The sequence below is a fragment of the Gavialis gangeticus genome, unplaced genomic scaffold (genome assembly GCF_001723915.1).
Source record: "Gavialis gangeticus isolate Ggan-Ray unplaced genomic scaffold, GavGan_comp1, whole genome shotgun sequence".
Taxonomy (NCBI): domain Eukaryota; kingdom Metazoa; phylum Chordata; order Crocodylia; family Gavialidae; genus Gavialis; species Gavialis gangeticus.
In genome coordinates, this window is record NW_017728993.1 from 6,120,277 (window position 1) to 6,134,389 (window position 14,113).

General features: G+C 40.7%; 1 protein-coding gene and 1 long non-coding RNA gene across 3 annotated transcripts in view; one reads left to right on the plus strand and one right to left on the minus strand.

The window, feature by feature from the left end:
• Positions 1-11,692, plus strand: part of LOC109305430 — a 25,544-nt gene extending 13,852 nt beyond the window's left edge. The window contains exon 2 of the long non-coding RNA XR_002099625.1: positions 10,384-11,692. This is a non-coding gene — a long non-coding RNA (uncharacterized LOC109305430). The remainder of the gene's footprint in view (positions 1-10,383) is intronic.
• Positions 1-14,113, minus strand: part of PDE4B (phosphodiesterase 4B) — a 561,637-nt gene that overhangs the window by 79,535 nt on the left and 467,989 nt on the right. For both annotated transcript variants that reach the window (XM_019528432.1, XM_019528433.1), the window contains 3 exons: positions 11,645-11,681; positions 11,395-11,465; positions 6,484-6,533 (listed from right to left, as the gene is read on the minus strand). In XM_019528432.1, coding sequence (XP_019383977.1) covers positions 6,484-6,533; positions 11,395-11,465; positions 11,645-11,681 — 158 coding nt within the window. The remainder of the gene's footprint in view (positions 1-6,483; positions 6,534-11,394; positions 11,466-11,644; positions 11,682-14,113) is intronic.

Sequence of the window (14,113 nt, forward strand, 5' to 3'; positions counted from 1 at the left end):
GAGTGGCCCTTCTCTGGACCCTCTCCATGTTGTTCACACCCCTCTTAAAGTGCGGCACCCAGAACTGGACCCAGTACTCCAGCTGCGGCCTGACCAGTGCTGCATAGAGGGGGAGTATCACCTTCTTGGACCTGCTTGAGATACATCTGTGGATGCATGACAAGGTGTGGTTGGCCTTCCTGACTGCATCCCCACACTGCCGGCCCATGTTCATCTTGGAGTCAATGATGACTCCAAGATCCTTTTCTGCCTCTCTACTGACAAGAAGGGAGTTCCCCAACCTGTAGGTATGGTGCCGGTTGTTCCTCCCAAGGTGCATCACTTTGTACTTGTCAGTGTTGAATCCCATCCTATTCTCATCCACCCACCCCTGTAACCTGCCTAGGTCCTTACTTCCAGTGCAAATGCTGAAAGTAATTGGTCTTACCTTCTAGAGTATTTAGGCTAGTTTGCTTTAAACCCCAAGTTCTGTACTTTTTGTAAACAGATATAAATCACACGGGTAGTAATAAATAAAAGGAGACATACATACGAAGTTCATACTGATGCAGTTAATCATGTTGAATCAATAGGTGCAGGTATAACAATGGCAGACTTAAAATAACAACTAACCTTGTTGATTTATATATCTTGGGAATAAGCCCTTTTGACTGAATACCACATTCTTTGATCTACAGGGATGCAACACAGGCGAACCACTGGGAAAACATGTTATAGTTTTCTTCTCTGAAATACTCAGAAGTATTTGGTGTCCCTTTATACTTAAAAGCCATTGAAAGATTGTTTCTAGTGTCCAGGGAGAGGATAATCTTCTCCCTTTAGTATCAGTCCAAACAGGCGGATGATATAGATGAGATTGGGATGATTTATGATCTGTACTTAATTTCAGGGAGGTTATATAGGGCAAAAAATGGCTAGCCCAATCTCTTCCGGCTCACCTGAGGAGATGTTCTAAGTTAGACTGAGTACGGATCGAGAGAACATAATGCAGAGAACATAACTAGATTTAATAAGATGGCTGAGCCTGTGGCAATGGGGATCAGCATTATATTGGAATGTCATAGGATGGGAAAGAACTAAGTGGAGCCTGGACCTTGTGGAAAGAACGCTTCTGACTTTAGCATAGGATCAAAGAAACTGAAGTAAAGAGGCGACTGTAAAATGCTCAAAGAGATGCATGGAGGGAGGTTAGAGGGAGATTCTAAGGCTGCTTATACTCATGCTCCGTGGTGGGGAAGGGTTAATTACAGCGACTCTTGGATAGCCACTCTAATTAAAACGCAGCAATGTCATCTGTATTAAGCCCCTGCGCATTTAAAAATGGACCTGGGATGTTTATCTACACCTCATTTAATGAGGTGTAGATAAACCACCCTAAGGCCATTGTAAAATGTGCAGGGGCTTAAAACACATGATGCTGCAGCAAGGCTGGAGCATTCTAATTAGTATGCTGAGGAGCACATGTATAGGCAGCTTAAGACTTTATTTCATTTGGGTGACGCTTGGGTAGTACTACGGAATGAACAACAAAAGTGATATTACAAGTTAATCTGCCCTAGTTAGAAGCTACTCTGCCCTTCTTTATACACAAAAGCAAATTAAAGATTACAGAACATGTTTACATGTCTGGTCAGTCTGTTTGACAATTCATGACTATTTATGTCTCTAGAGACTTAAAGTTTAAATATATGAGTCTACTCTCATTGTCAGGGAATGACTCTTTACTCAAGGTACAAAGTCCATTTGAGTCTGAGTTCTTGGTATAAAGTTTAATGGTGTTTCCCTATTGAAGAGTGTTGACCTAAGTACTTACCTCATCTAGAGTCAGTCTTTACTTCGCAGAGAAGGATTCACTTCCCTCCCCCACCACATGTATAGCTCTATGCCTTGTAAATTAAAATACGCTTTTGACTTCTAAAGTTTTATCTGTCAGACTTTGACAGCCATCCTTCTGTGTAGCAGTGCTGCTGTCCTTTTTCATCATGTTGCTACTGAATCCTTCTGATGCCATCAATGTAGACATTGTCAATATACAAACATCACAAGCAGGGGACCTGATATTTTATATCAGTCAAAAAACTCTGCCTCAGTCTGGAGACTAAACCTTGCAGGAGTTGAACATAATTACTGTACTTGAGTTAAGTCTTTGACAAAAGTCACCTGAAATTTAATTTCCTTAAGGCCATCCTGCTGCATGGTAGATGGCACTTGTGGATTTCTTACGTGGGGTAGGTAATTACACTATTACCTCTTTGGATCTCAGAACATTTCTTATAGCCACCTACAAAGCTTAGAAGTTATCTGAATTCTACTAGGATGTACTTTACATTTTCTTTGAGGACCTCAACCAAAACCAATTAAAGTTTGTTGGAAGATTCCCACTGACTGCAACAATCATTAGTCTGGACTCTGCTTTTTGGAATGTCACAAAATATCTAAAATGGGGAACCATATCCTTATAGCACTATAATAAATTCCACATACTGGTAATACCTGCATTGTCACCTAAATCCAGCACTTTCTATCTTCAAATCACTGAGAAGGTGCTAAGACATGCTCATATGTCTTATATAGGTAACCTGAATTAAGATAGCTGTAATCACCAACTCCAGGCTTTCAAAGACCATGAGACAGACCCCCAAAAGTAATGAAAATGGCCTAAAAATAATAAATGTTAGTTTCTTTTTATTTGCCTTCAGTTTTTTTGAGGGTTAGCATCCTGTTTTCAAAATTTTCTTCACAGCCACAATAGGTAGAAATATACGCTTTTTTAAAAGGGAAGCTCAGATTCTAATATAATCATATGACCCCAGGAGCTGAGGCTTTCAGAAACACATACGTATCATGAGATTCAGGCTAAGATTCCAATAATTTCTCCAGAAATATGTCTTACAGAATTTAATACAAGCAAAACATAGACAATATTCCAAATGTGATAGCCTTCTCTAAATATCCTTGTTATTGGATTGAGTACGTGGTATAAAAAAGCAAAAAAGGGTTTTCATTGTTTTCTAAATGCTACAGAACTTCTCCCATCAGGGATGTCAAGACAGAAGTCCTACTACAACAAAATTTCTCAGGTAAAAAATAGTGGACTGAGTTGTGTTAACCCCCCTCTGATGGCTGCTCACATGACAGAAAGTGAATGGGAAGGTGTTTAAGACAACATTATGCAGTATCCAGATCACATCAGAGACTTCCATGTGCCATTATCAGTTTTTTTGAGTAACATAATATGAACGTTTCCAGTATAATAAATACTGCTATATACAGAGTATGTACCACAGTAGGAAAAAAAGCAAATGCCAATGGTGGCCATTAATTCACTCTTCAAAGCATCACATGTAATATGAAAATCAGCCATTCCTTGCCTCTACTATAACAAAATCTTATGAATGAATATTGTTCCAATCTACACCTGCTCATCTATAGGGAATGAAGCTTAGTATAGTGTAAGCAGAGCCACCCCTGCCCTTGAGGCAAATCATGCAGGTAGTTAGAGGTGGTGGAAAACAACCAACCTGAGCAGAAACAAACAGTGCCCTCCCTGCGCCTCCCAGGCCCAGCAACTGATCCCTTCCTTTGGAGTGTTTTGTCGCCCACTGTTTTGCAAACCACAGGGGGCAGCAGCATGGCCAACCTTTTTGAGGCTTCTCTTTGCTTACTCTGTTGTCACAGAGTATCTACCTACCTCTATGTCCCACCTACCTCCAAAACCAGCACAGACTCTGACAAGACAAAAGCTAAGCCACTGGATGGAAACCCCTTGCTCATTGTAGTCTGAGATTTGGAAAGAGAGTGTGTGCTGAACCCTGATCAGCAGGCTCCATCTGGAGGCTCAGCTAAGTATTACTCTCCCCCCATAACAAAGTGAACCCACTTCCAGAGACATCCTGCCTTCGTCTCTGAAGGAAAAGAGAAATGTTCTGTGTACATATGGGGACAGTGACAAGCAAGTCTGAGAGTGATGCAATGCAGGGCAAAGCATGGTATTATCTGAGGAAGCAAAAAAATAAAGCAGGAATTGACAGGGAAGACTAGAGGAGAGAGAGACGGCACCCTCTCTCCCCCCACACGCACAGGAACTGGACAGGGGAAAGAAAGCAATAGGACTGAAAACACCTCAGCAGAAAAAATACGCACTACTAAGTGCAGACATTCAAAAAGCCAAAGCCTGAATCAATTCAATCTTCGCAGGTTAGTTTAACCTGCATAAATTGCACCAAGAAGCAAGTGAACAGACATTCACTTTTGATTCTCGAAATGCAGGCACATGCCTACAGTGGCTCAGCTCAGAAGCCAGGGGGTGTGAGAACAGCCCTCCCTTCCCTTCAGCAGTGGGCCAAAGGCTGGAGGGAGCTGGGGGTGTGGCCAGGCCCTGGCAGGCCGACTGGGGAGGGGTTAACACCCCCACCCTGGCCTGTGAGGTCCCCAGTCAGGGTGTGCCTAGAGGAGAAGGAGCCCCTGCCAGGCATTCCCTCCTTTTAGTAGCCTGCCTGGCAGACCCCAGGGGGGGGATTAAACAACACTTCCACCTCCCCATTTGCTTCAGGCTGCCACTGGGGCTGGCCATGCCCCCTGCTGCTTGAGCAGCAAGCAGGTGGGGGATGTCTGACAGGGGCTTCTCCACCCCACCCAAGCAGACTGGGCTGTGTCCCCAGCCAAGTTTCTCACCCCCACCCCCATGTCAGCCAACCCTCTCTGCTCTGGCTGGAGAACAGAGGGGTGGGGCCAAGCCTGCTCTGTTCAAGCAGACAGCACAGCCCAGCCCAGGGCTGCAAGGCATCCTAGGATGCTGGGGGACTGTGACTTAACTTGAACCACGAAGGGGTCTGGGACAGAAGTTCCATAAACTGGTTTGACCTAAAGTAGTTAAGTCTGGTACTACATTCAACCAGGTTTATCTTAAATAAGGGTAGGCCATTTTGAAACTGGTTTATGTACACTGAACTTCTGTTCTGTTACAGGTTTAAATCAGCGTCTGATCACTTAAACCAGTTTATGTGTAACTTCTGTTCCTAGCTTAAGGGCCTGCCCCCATGGCAAAATGCATTGTTATACAGAGACATTCAAGCTGTCTTGGGCACTAAAGCAGTATAGGCACTGTTAATATGGCACACAGCCCAGGCTAACACCCATGTTAATCAAGGTGGAGTGCCATGCTACCGCATTTATGCCAAGCCAGCTCAGATCTCTCTGCACAACCCTACACTTTGCTGTATAGACATGCCCTGAAGAAAATTGATTTGAGAAGCAAGCAGGAAGAAGAAAAAATATCTGGAGAAAGAGGGTGCAACTACACAAGTATTTTAATATGCAGTAGACTATTTTATTGCATATTAAAGTGTTACTTAAAAAACGACATTATGCTAATACGCAGTAAAATAGTCTACTGCACATTAAGCATCACTAAAAAAGCGTGCAAATGTGCTACTGTGTATTAGTGCAGCCTAATGCACATGAATTTAGTACCTCACATTTGAAGGTACTAAATTTAATGAGCATTAGAAAAGGTATATTAATACACGTGTAGACACCCCCAGAGAGAAGGAAAAAGGAAGAGAGAGAGAGAGAAGGAAGAGCACAAAAAAAAGCATGGTTAGAGAAAGCTGAACATGAAAGTGTTAAATAACTCTATAACACTTGGGATGGGATAAAAGAGATGGACTGATGGGGAGGAAAGGAGAAAAAAAGCAAATATTTTGCTGCTGACACAGAGCAGCCAAACCCCTTGGGTTAGCCCTGACTGTAATGAAAAAGAAATGAATGAAACACGCTGCTAACCTAAGAACTCCTCCTCTGTAGTAAGAAAGGATGAGTTCACTAATCATGCCTTAGAACAGATGAAAATGGGACACTAATCTTCTGATACTGATGAATCACTGTGTCCATAAACCAGCCAAACAGTGCTTGGAGGTAACTTGGACAATAAGAATGAACTAAATCCACTGACATGTGCTCCCTCAGTGAATAAAAGGTATTAAAAAAAACCATTCCACAACATCTGACTGAAGCTAGTGAGAATCTCAGCCCAGAGAGGTCTTCTGCATTTGAGGTCTTTCACTGTTCAAATGGAAGCGAACTAAAATGAGAACTCCTCCAAAATATGGCTTTGTTCTCAGCCTGTTTACAGTATGCAGGACAGGGACCGTCCAGGCTTTTGTAGGATAGAGATTCTGTAGGATAACACATCTTCTGCATCCTTGTCAGAGCAAAATCATGGGGTTTTTTTCTTATTGACACATAGAAGGGGAAAATAAAAACAAGAAGATAAAGAAGACAATATTATGGGCCTGATATTTCTCCCATTTGTACTGGTTTTATATTATGTACAGGAATGATTTGCGCTAATGAGATAAGAAAATCAGGTTACACTTCTTTTCAACATACGCAATCAGTTTTTAACAGTACATATTTTAAAGTACATAAAGATACAGGTTTTACTTTCAGTGTCTTGGGTAATTATCTATGGTGCACACATACCTTGCAGGCTCACTCTGGAAACTGGTGGCTGACTTGTGGCAGGAGACCTCCTGTGGAGGAATAAAGAATACTCTATATTAATAGGTTTTTATTGCTTCAAATTTATTGTTCATATCATTGCAAAATCTCTCACTGCCTACCCCCACAGTCTGAAATCCCTTTCATGCTTAGTGAGAATCCCAAATTACTTCAAAGTGAAATGAGTGCTTAGTGGACAGTTTGCCAGCTGCTTCCAATTTAAAGAAAATCTATTCATCTCACGTCTTCTGGGCCAGAGTCCATAAATTATGTAAAAACATGTTGTTTCCAAAAGATACAACTACCATTTTCCCTCACATAAAGAGAAACCTGAGGGTCCCTTTGACCCATGGAGCGCTGAATTCCAGGTCCCTCTCCTGAAAATGCCTTTTCTCCCACTATTTGGACATAAAGACCTTAAGGTAATCTTAACTGCTACAGCACAGCACAGGGTGACATATATAATATCCAGGCTCATTACTGACACCTTTAGCTGTACCTCGAAGCAAACAGGGAGACAGTGCATTCATTAGAGCACTGTGCAATATGCTCTCTGAAACAGAGCTGCATGGCGTTTTTTTGACAACTCATACATTTGTCCTCAAAAAAAGTTACAGAGGAAATAAAATCTGTTTGTGAAATCTGGATGAATTCAGCAAACTGTTTTTCTAAAAAAATGAAAGAAAAATATGCCACAAAATGATTTAATTAGCGTAAGAATCAAATGTTAAAAAATTAAATAAATATATATACACACACACACATACATATACACGCATGCGCGCGCGTGCACACACATACACACACACACACATATATTTTAAATTCTCTTTGCCTGTTATTTTCTGGCCTCTAGAATTCACATTTTCAAGTTTTTCTCCACAACTTAAATGAGATAAACCTTATTTTTCTAAACTGAAAGTCAAGATTCACTATAAGACATTTGCCCAGGCAATGAAAGACACTTCTGACCAAATATCTGCACCCTGTACAAATTCAGTTAGTTGTCAAATCTTTGACATTTTTGGATTGTTCAAAAAATTATCTGCAATTTTTTTAATGTCCTATTTTGCACTATCTTCAGCCTTAAAAATGGTGGATTACTATTTGATGGAAACGCTAAATAAAAAAAATTCTCAAGAAGAAACCAGAACCTAGAAATTTCAAGCTGAAAAAGTGAAGCTTTCATATTTATATGTAATCTGAAATAGGGTATTGTAGCTAAACATGTTAGCCAGTCTTTGTACTTACTATACCTGTTAAAATAGACAATTTCAAGGAAAAAAATTCCAAGATTTTATCAGACAGCAATTTTAAATTATATTTTGTGGTTCACATTACTGGCTACTCTAGGAATGATTAATGGTGGGTTCACATAAAGTGACTTTTTCAAAGCAAAACATAGAAACATGTAACTACTTTGATCAGTGCAATATATATTAACAGTTGAGAACAAGGGTGTAAACAGAACATTTTACTTGGTTTTAATATTTTCTCCTGAACACCAGAAGAATTTCTTAAATAAAAACCAATCTTCTGACCAAACTTGCTATAAAATTAAGTGTATGGCTCATATGAAACAATGTAAATAATTACATAATCAAATAAAAAAATGGATATTAAGGACTTTTATTTTTCTCAGCATAAAATCAGCTGTCATCTGAAGTAGGAAATACTCAAGTAAAATGATTGCATTGTTTAGCTCTGTGATGACTATTTGTTCAGGCTCTGCTGTTCCCATACAACTTTGGACCTATAGCTGTTGGAAGAGGCATACTTGTGTGCTGGCATCTAAGAGTGCTGACAGACATAGAAGGGAAAAACCCCCAGCACTTTACCGAAAGAGGAATCACATCAGTTGGCCTGGCTCTCCAGCATCTGTATAGCTTGTGTACTTCAGCAGGGCTTTTGAGCGCTTCTATCTAATAGCTGGTTGAATCACCAAAAAGCCCGCTGAAGTGTGCGAGCTATACAGATGCTGGGCAAGCCTGGTCAAACTGATGTGATTCCTCTTCTGGGCACAACCTGTGGTGCAGGGGCGCACCAAGCTGAAAGTAAAACACTTTTGGGCTTTTTTTCAGGTCTGTAAGCACCCTAACACAGCTGAAAGCATAGGTTAGTACTATAGGTTAATCAAACCTGTATGGTCTGATATAGCACCAAGTCTGGAAAATCCAAGGTGGAAAAGGGAAAGAAAAAGTAAGAGTTCTTTTAAATCCCTCTGTAATACCATTTACGTATGTTTAGGTCCATATTTCTGTTTTCTGGTACAATTGCTCAACCAGAAGTGGAAAACAGCTGGTGTGAGCAGAAGGTACCAGGGCCATCTTCCAGTGTACGGTTCTTTCTTTTCCCAAAGAAAATGGAGAGCAGCATCACTTCCTTGACCACTGTCCAACTAGCCATAAATCATTAAGCCAATCACTCACCCCTTTCACAATGCTCAACATCACTTACCCACCTGACCCTTGGTCCACATTCCTACTGCTGTATTCCTCTCCTGTCCCATTTATGCCCTTCATACAGCCCTCCTCGCCCAAGAAATTCTGCCCCAGGGACCAAGGCATTCATTTGTTCCACTCTCCTTGAGGTCAGGATCCCTTATAAGTAGGGCAGCTTGAGGAAAGTTTATTTTCTCTCCAAAAAAGAAGAGAGAGGAGGGCCTGGGTTTAGGCTGTGGTAGCTTGGAACGCAGTCAGCGCACCTCAGGTGCTTCAATGTATGTGCCTCTCCCCCTTCTCAAAAGGCCAGGCTTTTCCCATGGTAGGGCTGTGCAAAATGGCTATGTTTCATTCTGTTTTGGATTTGGCCATTTCACAAGGACACAGATCCTGGGGCCTGTGCCCCCCGGGAAGAGCCCAGCACAGCTCCACTGCCCTCCCAGGGGGCGTGGGCCCCCGGATCTGTGTGCAGGATGACAGCATGCTGCTGCAGCAGGCTGGGGCCAGCACCAGCAGTGGGTTCCTTCCTGGCGCTCAGTGTGGGCTGCACCAGGCAGACTGGGGTGCTGGCACTGGCCTGAAAAGAAACGGCAGCCAAAATTTCGCACAGCCCTACGTGGTAGCATAAGTAATGAGGTTTTTTTTCTCAGTGAGGGTACAAGAAAAGCATTCCAAGAGGCCTGTGCTGAAAAAGCCACTCCAGTGCCCTCTGTTGCTGCCAGAAACCATGGGCAGCCACTTTTGAAAAAAAAGAAATAATTTAGGTCCTGCTATGTGTTGTACTATGTTGCTATCGGTTAATGACTGAAGAGTCATCCGTACCTGTACTAGTACCTGGGATTTAAACTGCATGTGTTGGGGAAGTGAATGGACACATTCCCCTCTATTACATCTGGACTCAACAGTGGTAGTACACAGGTTACTCCGCTTGTTCCCTAGGCCTAAGTAAATACAAACAATCAAAAAGCCCGAGGCTGAATCAATTCAGTCTTTGCAGGTTAGTCTAAGCTGTATAGGTTGAACCAATAAGCGAGTGAAAAGACATTCACGTTTGACTCTGGAAATGCAGCTACATTCCTCCAGTGACCTGGGCCAGAAGCTGGGGGATGCTAGAGCATGCATCCTTGCTCAGCTGGAGCAGACAGCTTAGGCCAAGGCTAGTCCACCCACCCTACAAGGGGGAGAGGGAGTTGTGGGGGAAGTGCAAAGCATCCTGGGATGGTGGGATACTGTGAGTTAACTTGAATCTGGAGGGGATCTGGGACAGAAGTTCAATAAATCAATTCAACTTAAATGAGTTAAGTTTAATACTACATCCATCCAGGTTTATCTTAAACTGGCTTTGACCATTTTGAAAGTGTACACTGAATTTCTGTTACGTTACAGGCTTGAATTGGTTTGTCATCGTTTTTACCAATGTATGAGTAATTTCTATTCCTAGCCTAGGTGTGCCTGGGCTACCCAGCTCTTGAACCACTTTCCCTCCTTCCTATGGCAGTAGTGGGTGCAATACTCCAAGGCTGCTCTTTTCATCCAGGGAAAAGGATCCAGCAGCGTCAGGAGCAGTTCTTTCCTTGATCCTCTTCAGCTTATTCACCTGGTCCCAATTCCTACACTTCCTGAGCAAGCAGAAGTATGTACATGCAAAAAAAGTGAAATAAAGGAAAGCTAGCTGATCTGCCTGAGAGGATGCAGAAGACATGGTCAAGGATGAGATACAATGAGAGGGAAAAGACTTCATAAAGTTCTGAGGAACTTTCTTTTCATACCCAAACTTTTGAAGACTTAATTGCTCCAAGCCCTGGAACTATTTACATGTTATTCACCTTTCTTTGAAACAGTTTTTGGGGGTTTTTTTGAACTATCCAAATTTTTCAAATCTACTGCCAGTCATTTTCTCATCTGACATTTTCTGGACAATCTTATTTGAAATAAATTACAGTGAAGTTCGCCATCTAGTTGCTAAGCCTTGAAGTACATCACAAATAATGATATGGGCAAGTATTTTCTACATACGAACAGATATTCTCACAATTCAGTCAGTTTTCCAACACTGGATGTCACTTCTGCAGACCCAGTATTATGGTCTCCAAATACTCAAGCCTGCCTGTTTGTATATATAGTCAATAACAGGTGCAAATATTGTTAGTTAGGTCCATATTATTAGTGGTAATTAAGTTTATAATGGAACCAACCAAGAATGGGGTCCAATTCTGATAAGACCTGCACAGACCCCAGGTAGAAGACAGCTGCTATCCCAGAAAGATTTTGCTACATTTGAAAAGCTTTCCTTGAAGTCCAGCACATGTACAAATCTCAGGGACAGGTAATAGGTGAATAAATGTGCCTGCAAAAAAGGAAGCTGAACTTAATTCAGCCAGAAAATCTGGCACCAAATGTGTACAATTCATGCACTTGAATATATAAATTTAATTAAAAACCAGAAGCTTACTTGCTTGATGTTCCATGCAAATTAGTCAATAATGTAAAGTTGTTTCTCACACTTCGTAAACTTGCCAGGACCTAAATTAAACACAAATAAATATTGTATGATTCTTATAAACATGCACTTTTTCAAAGCATGCCTTAACATGGGACAGTAGATGCCAATGTACTACCTTTCATTCACACATGTATAAATATATAGAGATATTTATACACAAGATAGCACTTTGTAGACCAAAAGAATATGTGAAATTTACCTGTGCAAAAGGTGTAACAATCAGGTCATCACCATGTCTAATAAAAAAGAAAAAAACAATTGTAAAACATTTTGCATTTTAAAGAATGCTTGTCAATATTTTAGTGCAGCACAATACATGTACACGCTCAAACTGTGCGATTTAAACATTCAAACAGAATGTAATACTTAAATATATACACAGCAGCCTCTTTGTGAAGCATTATGCCAGCCTTCGATTTGGTAGTGCAAGTTTAGCCTGTTTCCAAATGGATGCATCAACCAAAGTGGGAGTGCACCCTGTGTACCTAAACACAATACGTACATGTTCAAAATTGGGCAGCCACGTACACAGCTAACTCGGCTAGGCAAATCTGAAGGTTGGAATGAAAAACATGCCTTTCACTGCTTATGAAAAAAATATAAATATTTATACCAAATTAGGTTTAAGTTCCAAATTGGAAAAAGAATGTTTTACAAAGGAATGTTGTATCATATACCCCCATGACTGAAAACACAAATCTTTAGCACATGTACTTTGTTTGTTTAACATTATATAAAAGGTTGCCCCTAATGGAAAGGTCTTCTAGTCATAGTGTATGTTCACAGACAAAAAAACAACTCAAGCTGGAACAACTATCCAGGTTTTGGTAATACAAGGCAATAAAAGCCAGGAAATTTAAAGTTAAGGCTGCACAGTCATACTGTGATGGAAAGAAAAGCACAACAGTCTCAGTAAAGGTCAGCTTTGAATTTCCTGACTTTTGTTGATTTGTGTTACACTCCTTAATGTTATTTAAACATTGGTTTTCATCTGTGGTTTTTCATCATGGAAGATTAGAGGATATGTCCTGTGCAAAACGCATTATCTTCACTGTCTGTTTCTGGTAACTATTTATTTTATATGATCAACAAAATACATACTGAGGTTTGGGAAAGTGGGTTTTTTTGTTCAGTTGAATACTGAACACAAACTATAACATAATAAGCTTATACATGTATATACATACTTTAGTATGCAGATTGGCATTGACTGATTATACTCACTATCTGTTTTGTCAAATGTTAAGATGCATGGTTTACATGAAACAGTATTTACATAATTTGGAACTGTTACTGTCTCTTAGATAAATATTTACTAAATGCAGACAGTTGCTATACAGGCTTTCTTTGTAGGCATTTCTCATGTAGTTTGACCATCTTGCTACTGTTTATATTTCAATTCATTATAAAACATTTATGATTATTACAGTATATAAGAATTTAACACTTTAAAAGAAAAAGTTAAAATTTATGGAGACTAACTTCTATTCTTAATGTATAAATCTATCAATCACACCTTCAGAGACCTCACTTATGCTGTAGGTGTACCTGTTACAGATAACAATGAAGACATCCAAAATTCTTACTTTCTGATGTAATGGTGTTTAGATATAATTTTCAGAGCTGAATGAATACCTTCTTATCTGAATTGTTTTAGAAATGTAATTAAAAGACACAATCATTTTCTAATTTGTTGAATAAAAGTAGTTCCTAAGATCAGCATATTTTTTCCAGTGATACCTGGAAGTACTACCAAGGACCCTTAAAATGTTTATAAAAGTTCTATAAGCTTCAGTTCAAACACTACAGAAATTCTGAGAGACCCTTCATACTCATTCAAAATGAAAATAGCATATGTTAGCTTTTTCCAATTTTAATGCCAACCCATTTTTAAACACAAGACCATTTGGTATGTCACCATGTATCACAATGGGCAACTAGTGATGTGACACAGATACCATCCATTTAAGGTCAGCAGACTGAATTTGGCCATCAGTAACTGCTATTGGATGGCTGCATCTTTGGGCAATGAAATGAAGCCATGTCCTACGTAAGAATTCTCACCACAGAAAACACCCTTAGGGCTGGTGCTAACCGGCACTACCAGTGGTAGTGTCTGAGATGAGGCTAAGAAACAGTTAGACTTGAAAAATTAAATAGTCTCCAGTACATGAAATGACAGGAAATGAGCAGAGCAGCATGAAACTAAAGTTACTCCTATTGGCTACATACAGATATTTGGGGAGGTTAGAGTGCATTAAAAATGGCGACCCAATCTAACTTAGTTCACCCAGGTGCAGACCTTAGACTAGTTAGGTGTTTCTCCAAGTAAACTGTACAGAAGTTCAGGAAATTTAGATGGGTCTTAAATGGTTGACCCACGTTAATTTAAGTGTACCTCTGCGGTAGTTTAACTTAGCTCAGGTTTCGCGAGACTGATTTAAATGAACTTCTGTACAGTTCCCAGAGTAGATCCAGGGCTTCGAAAGCCCAGCCTCTGGCCTGCACCCTATGGCTGTGAGCTTTTCCTACCCTCTCCCTAGCACCAAGCTATTTTTAGCCCCCCTCCAGCCTCTTCCCCCCCCACCCCCAGACAGACAACCCCACACTGTGACCCCGCAAGCAACCCCCCAGCCTGCCCCCCCCTCCCCCCCTCCCGCAAGCTCCC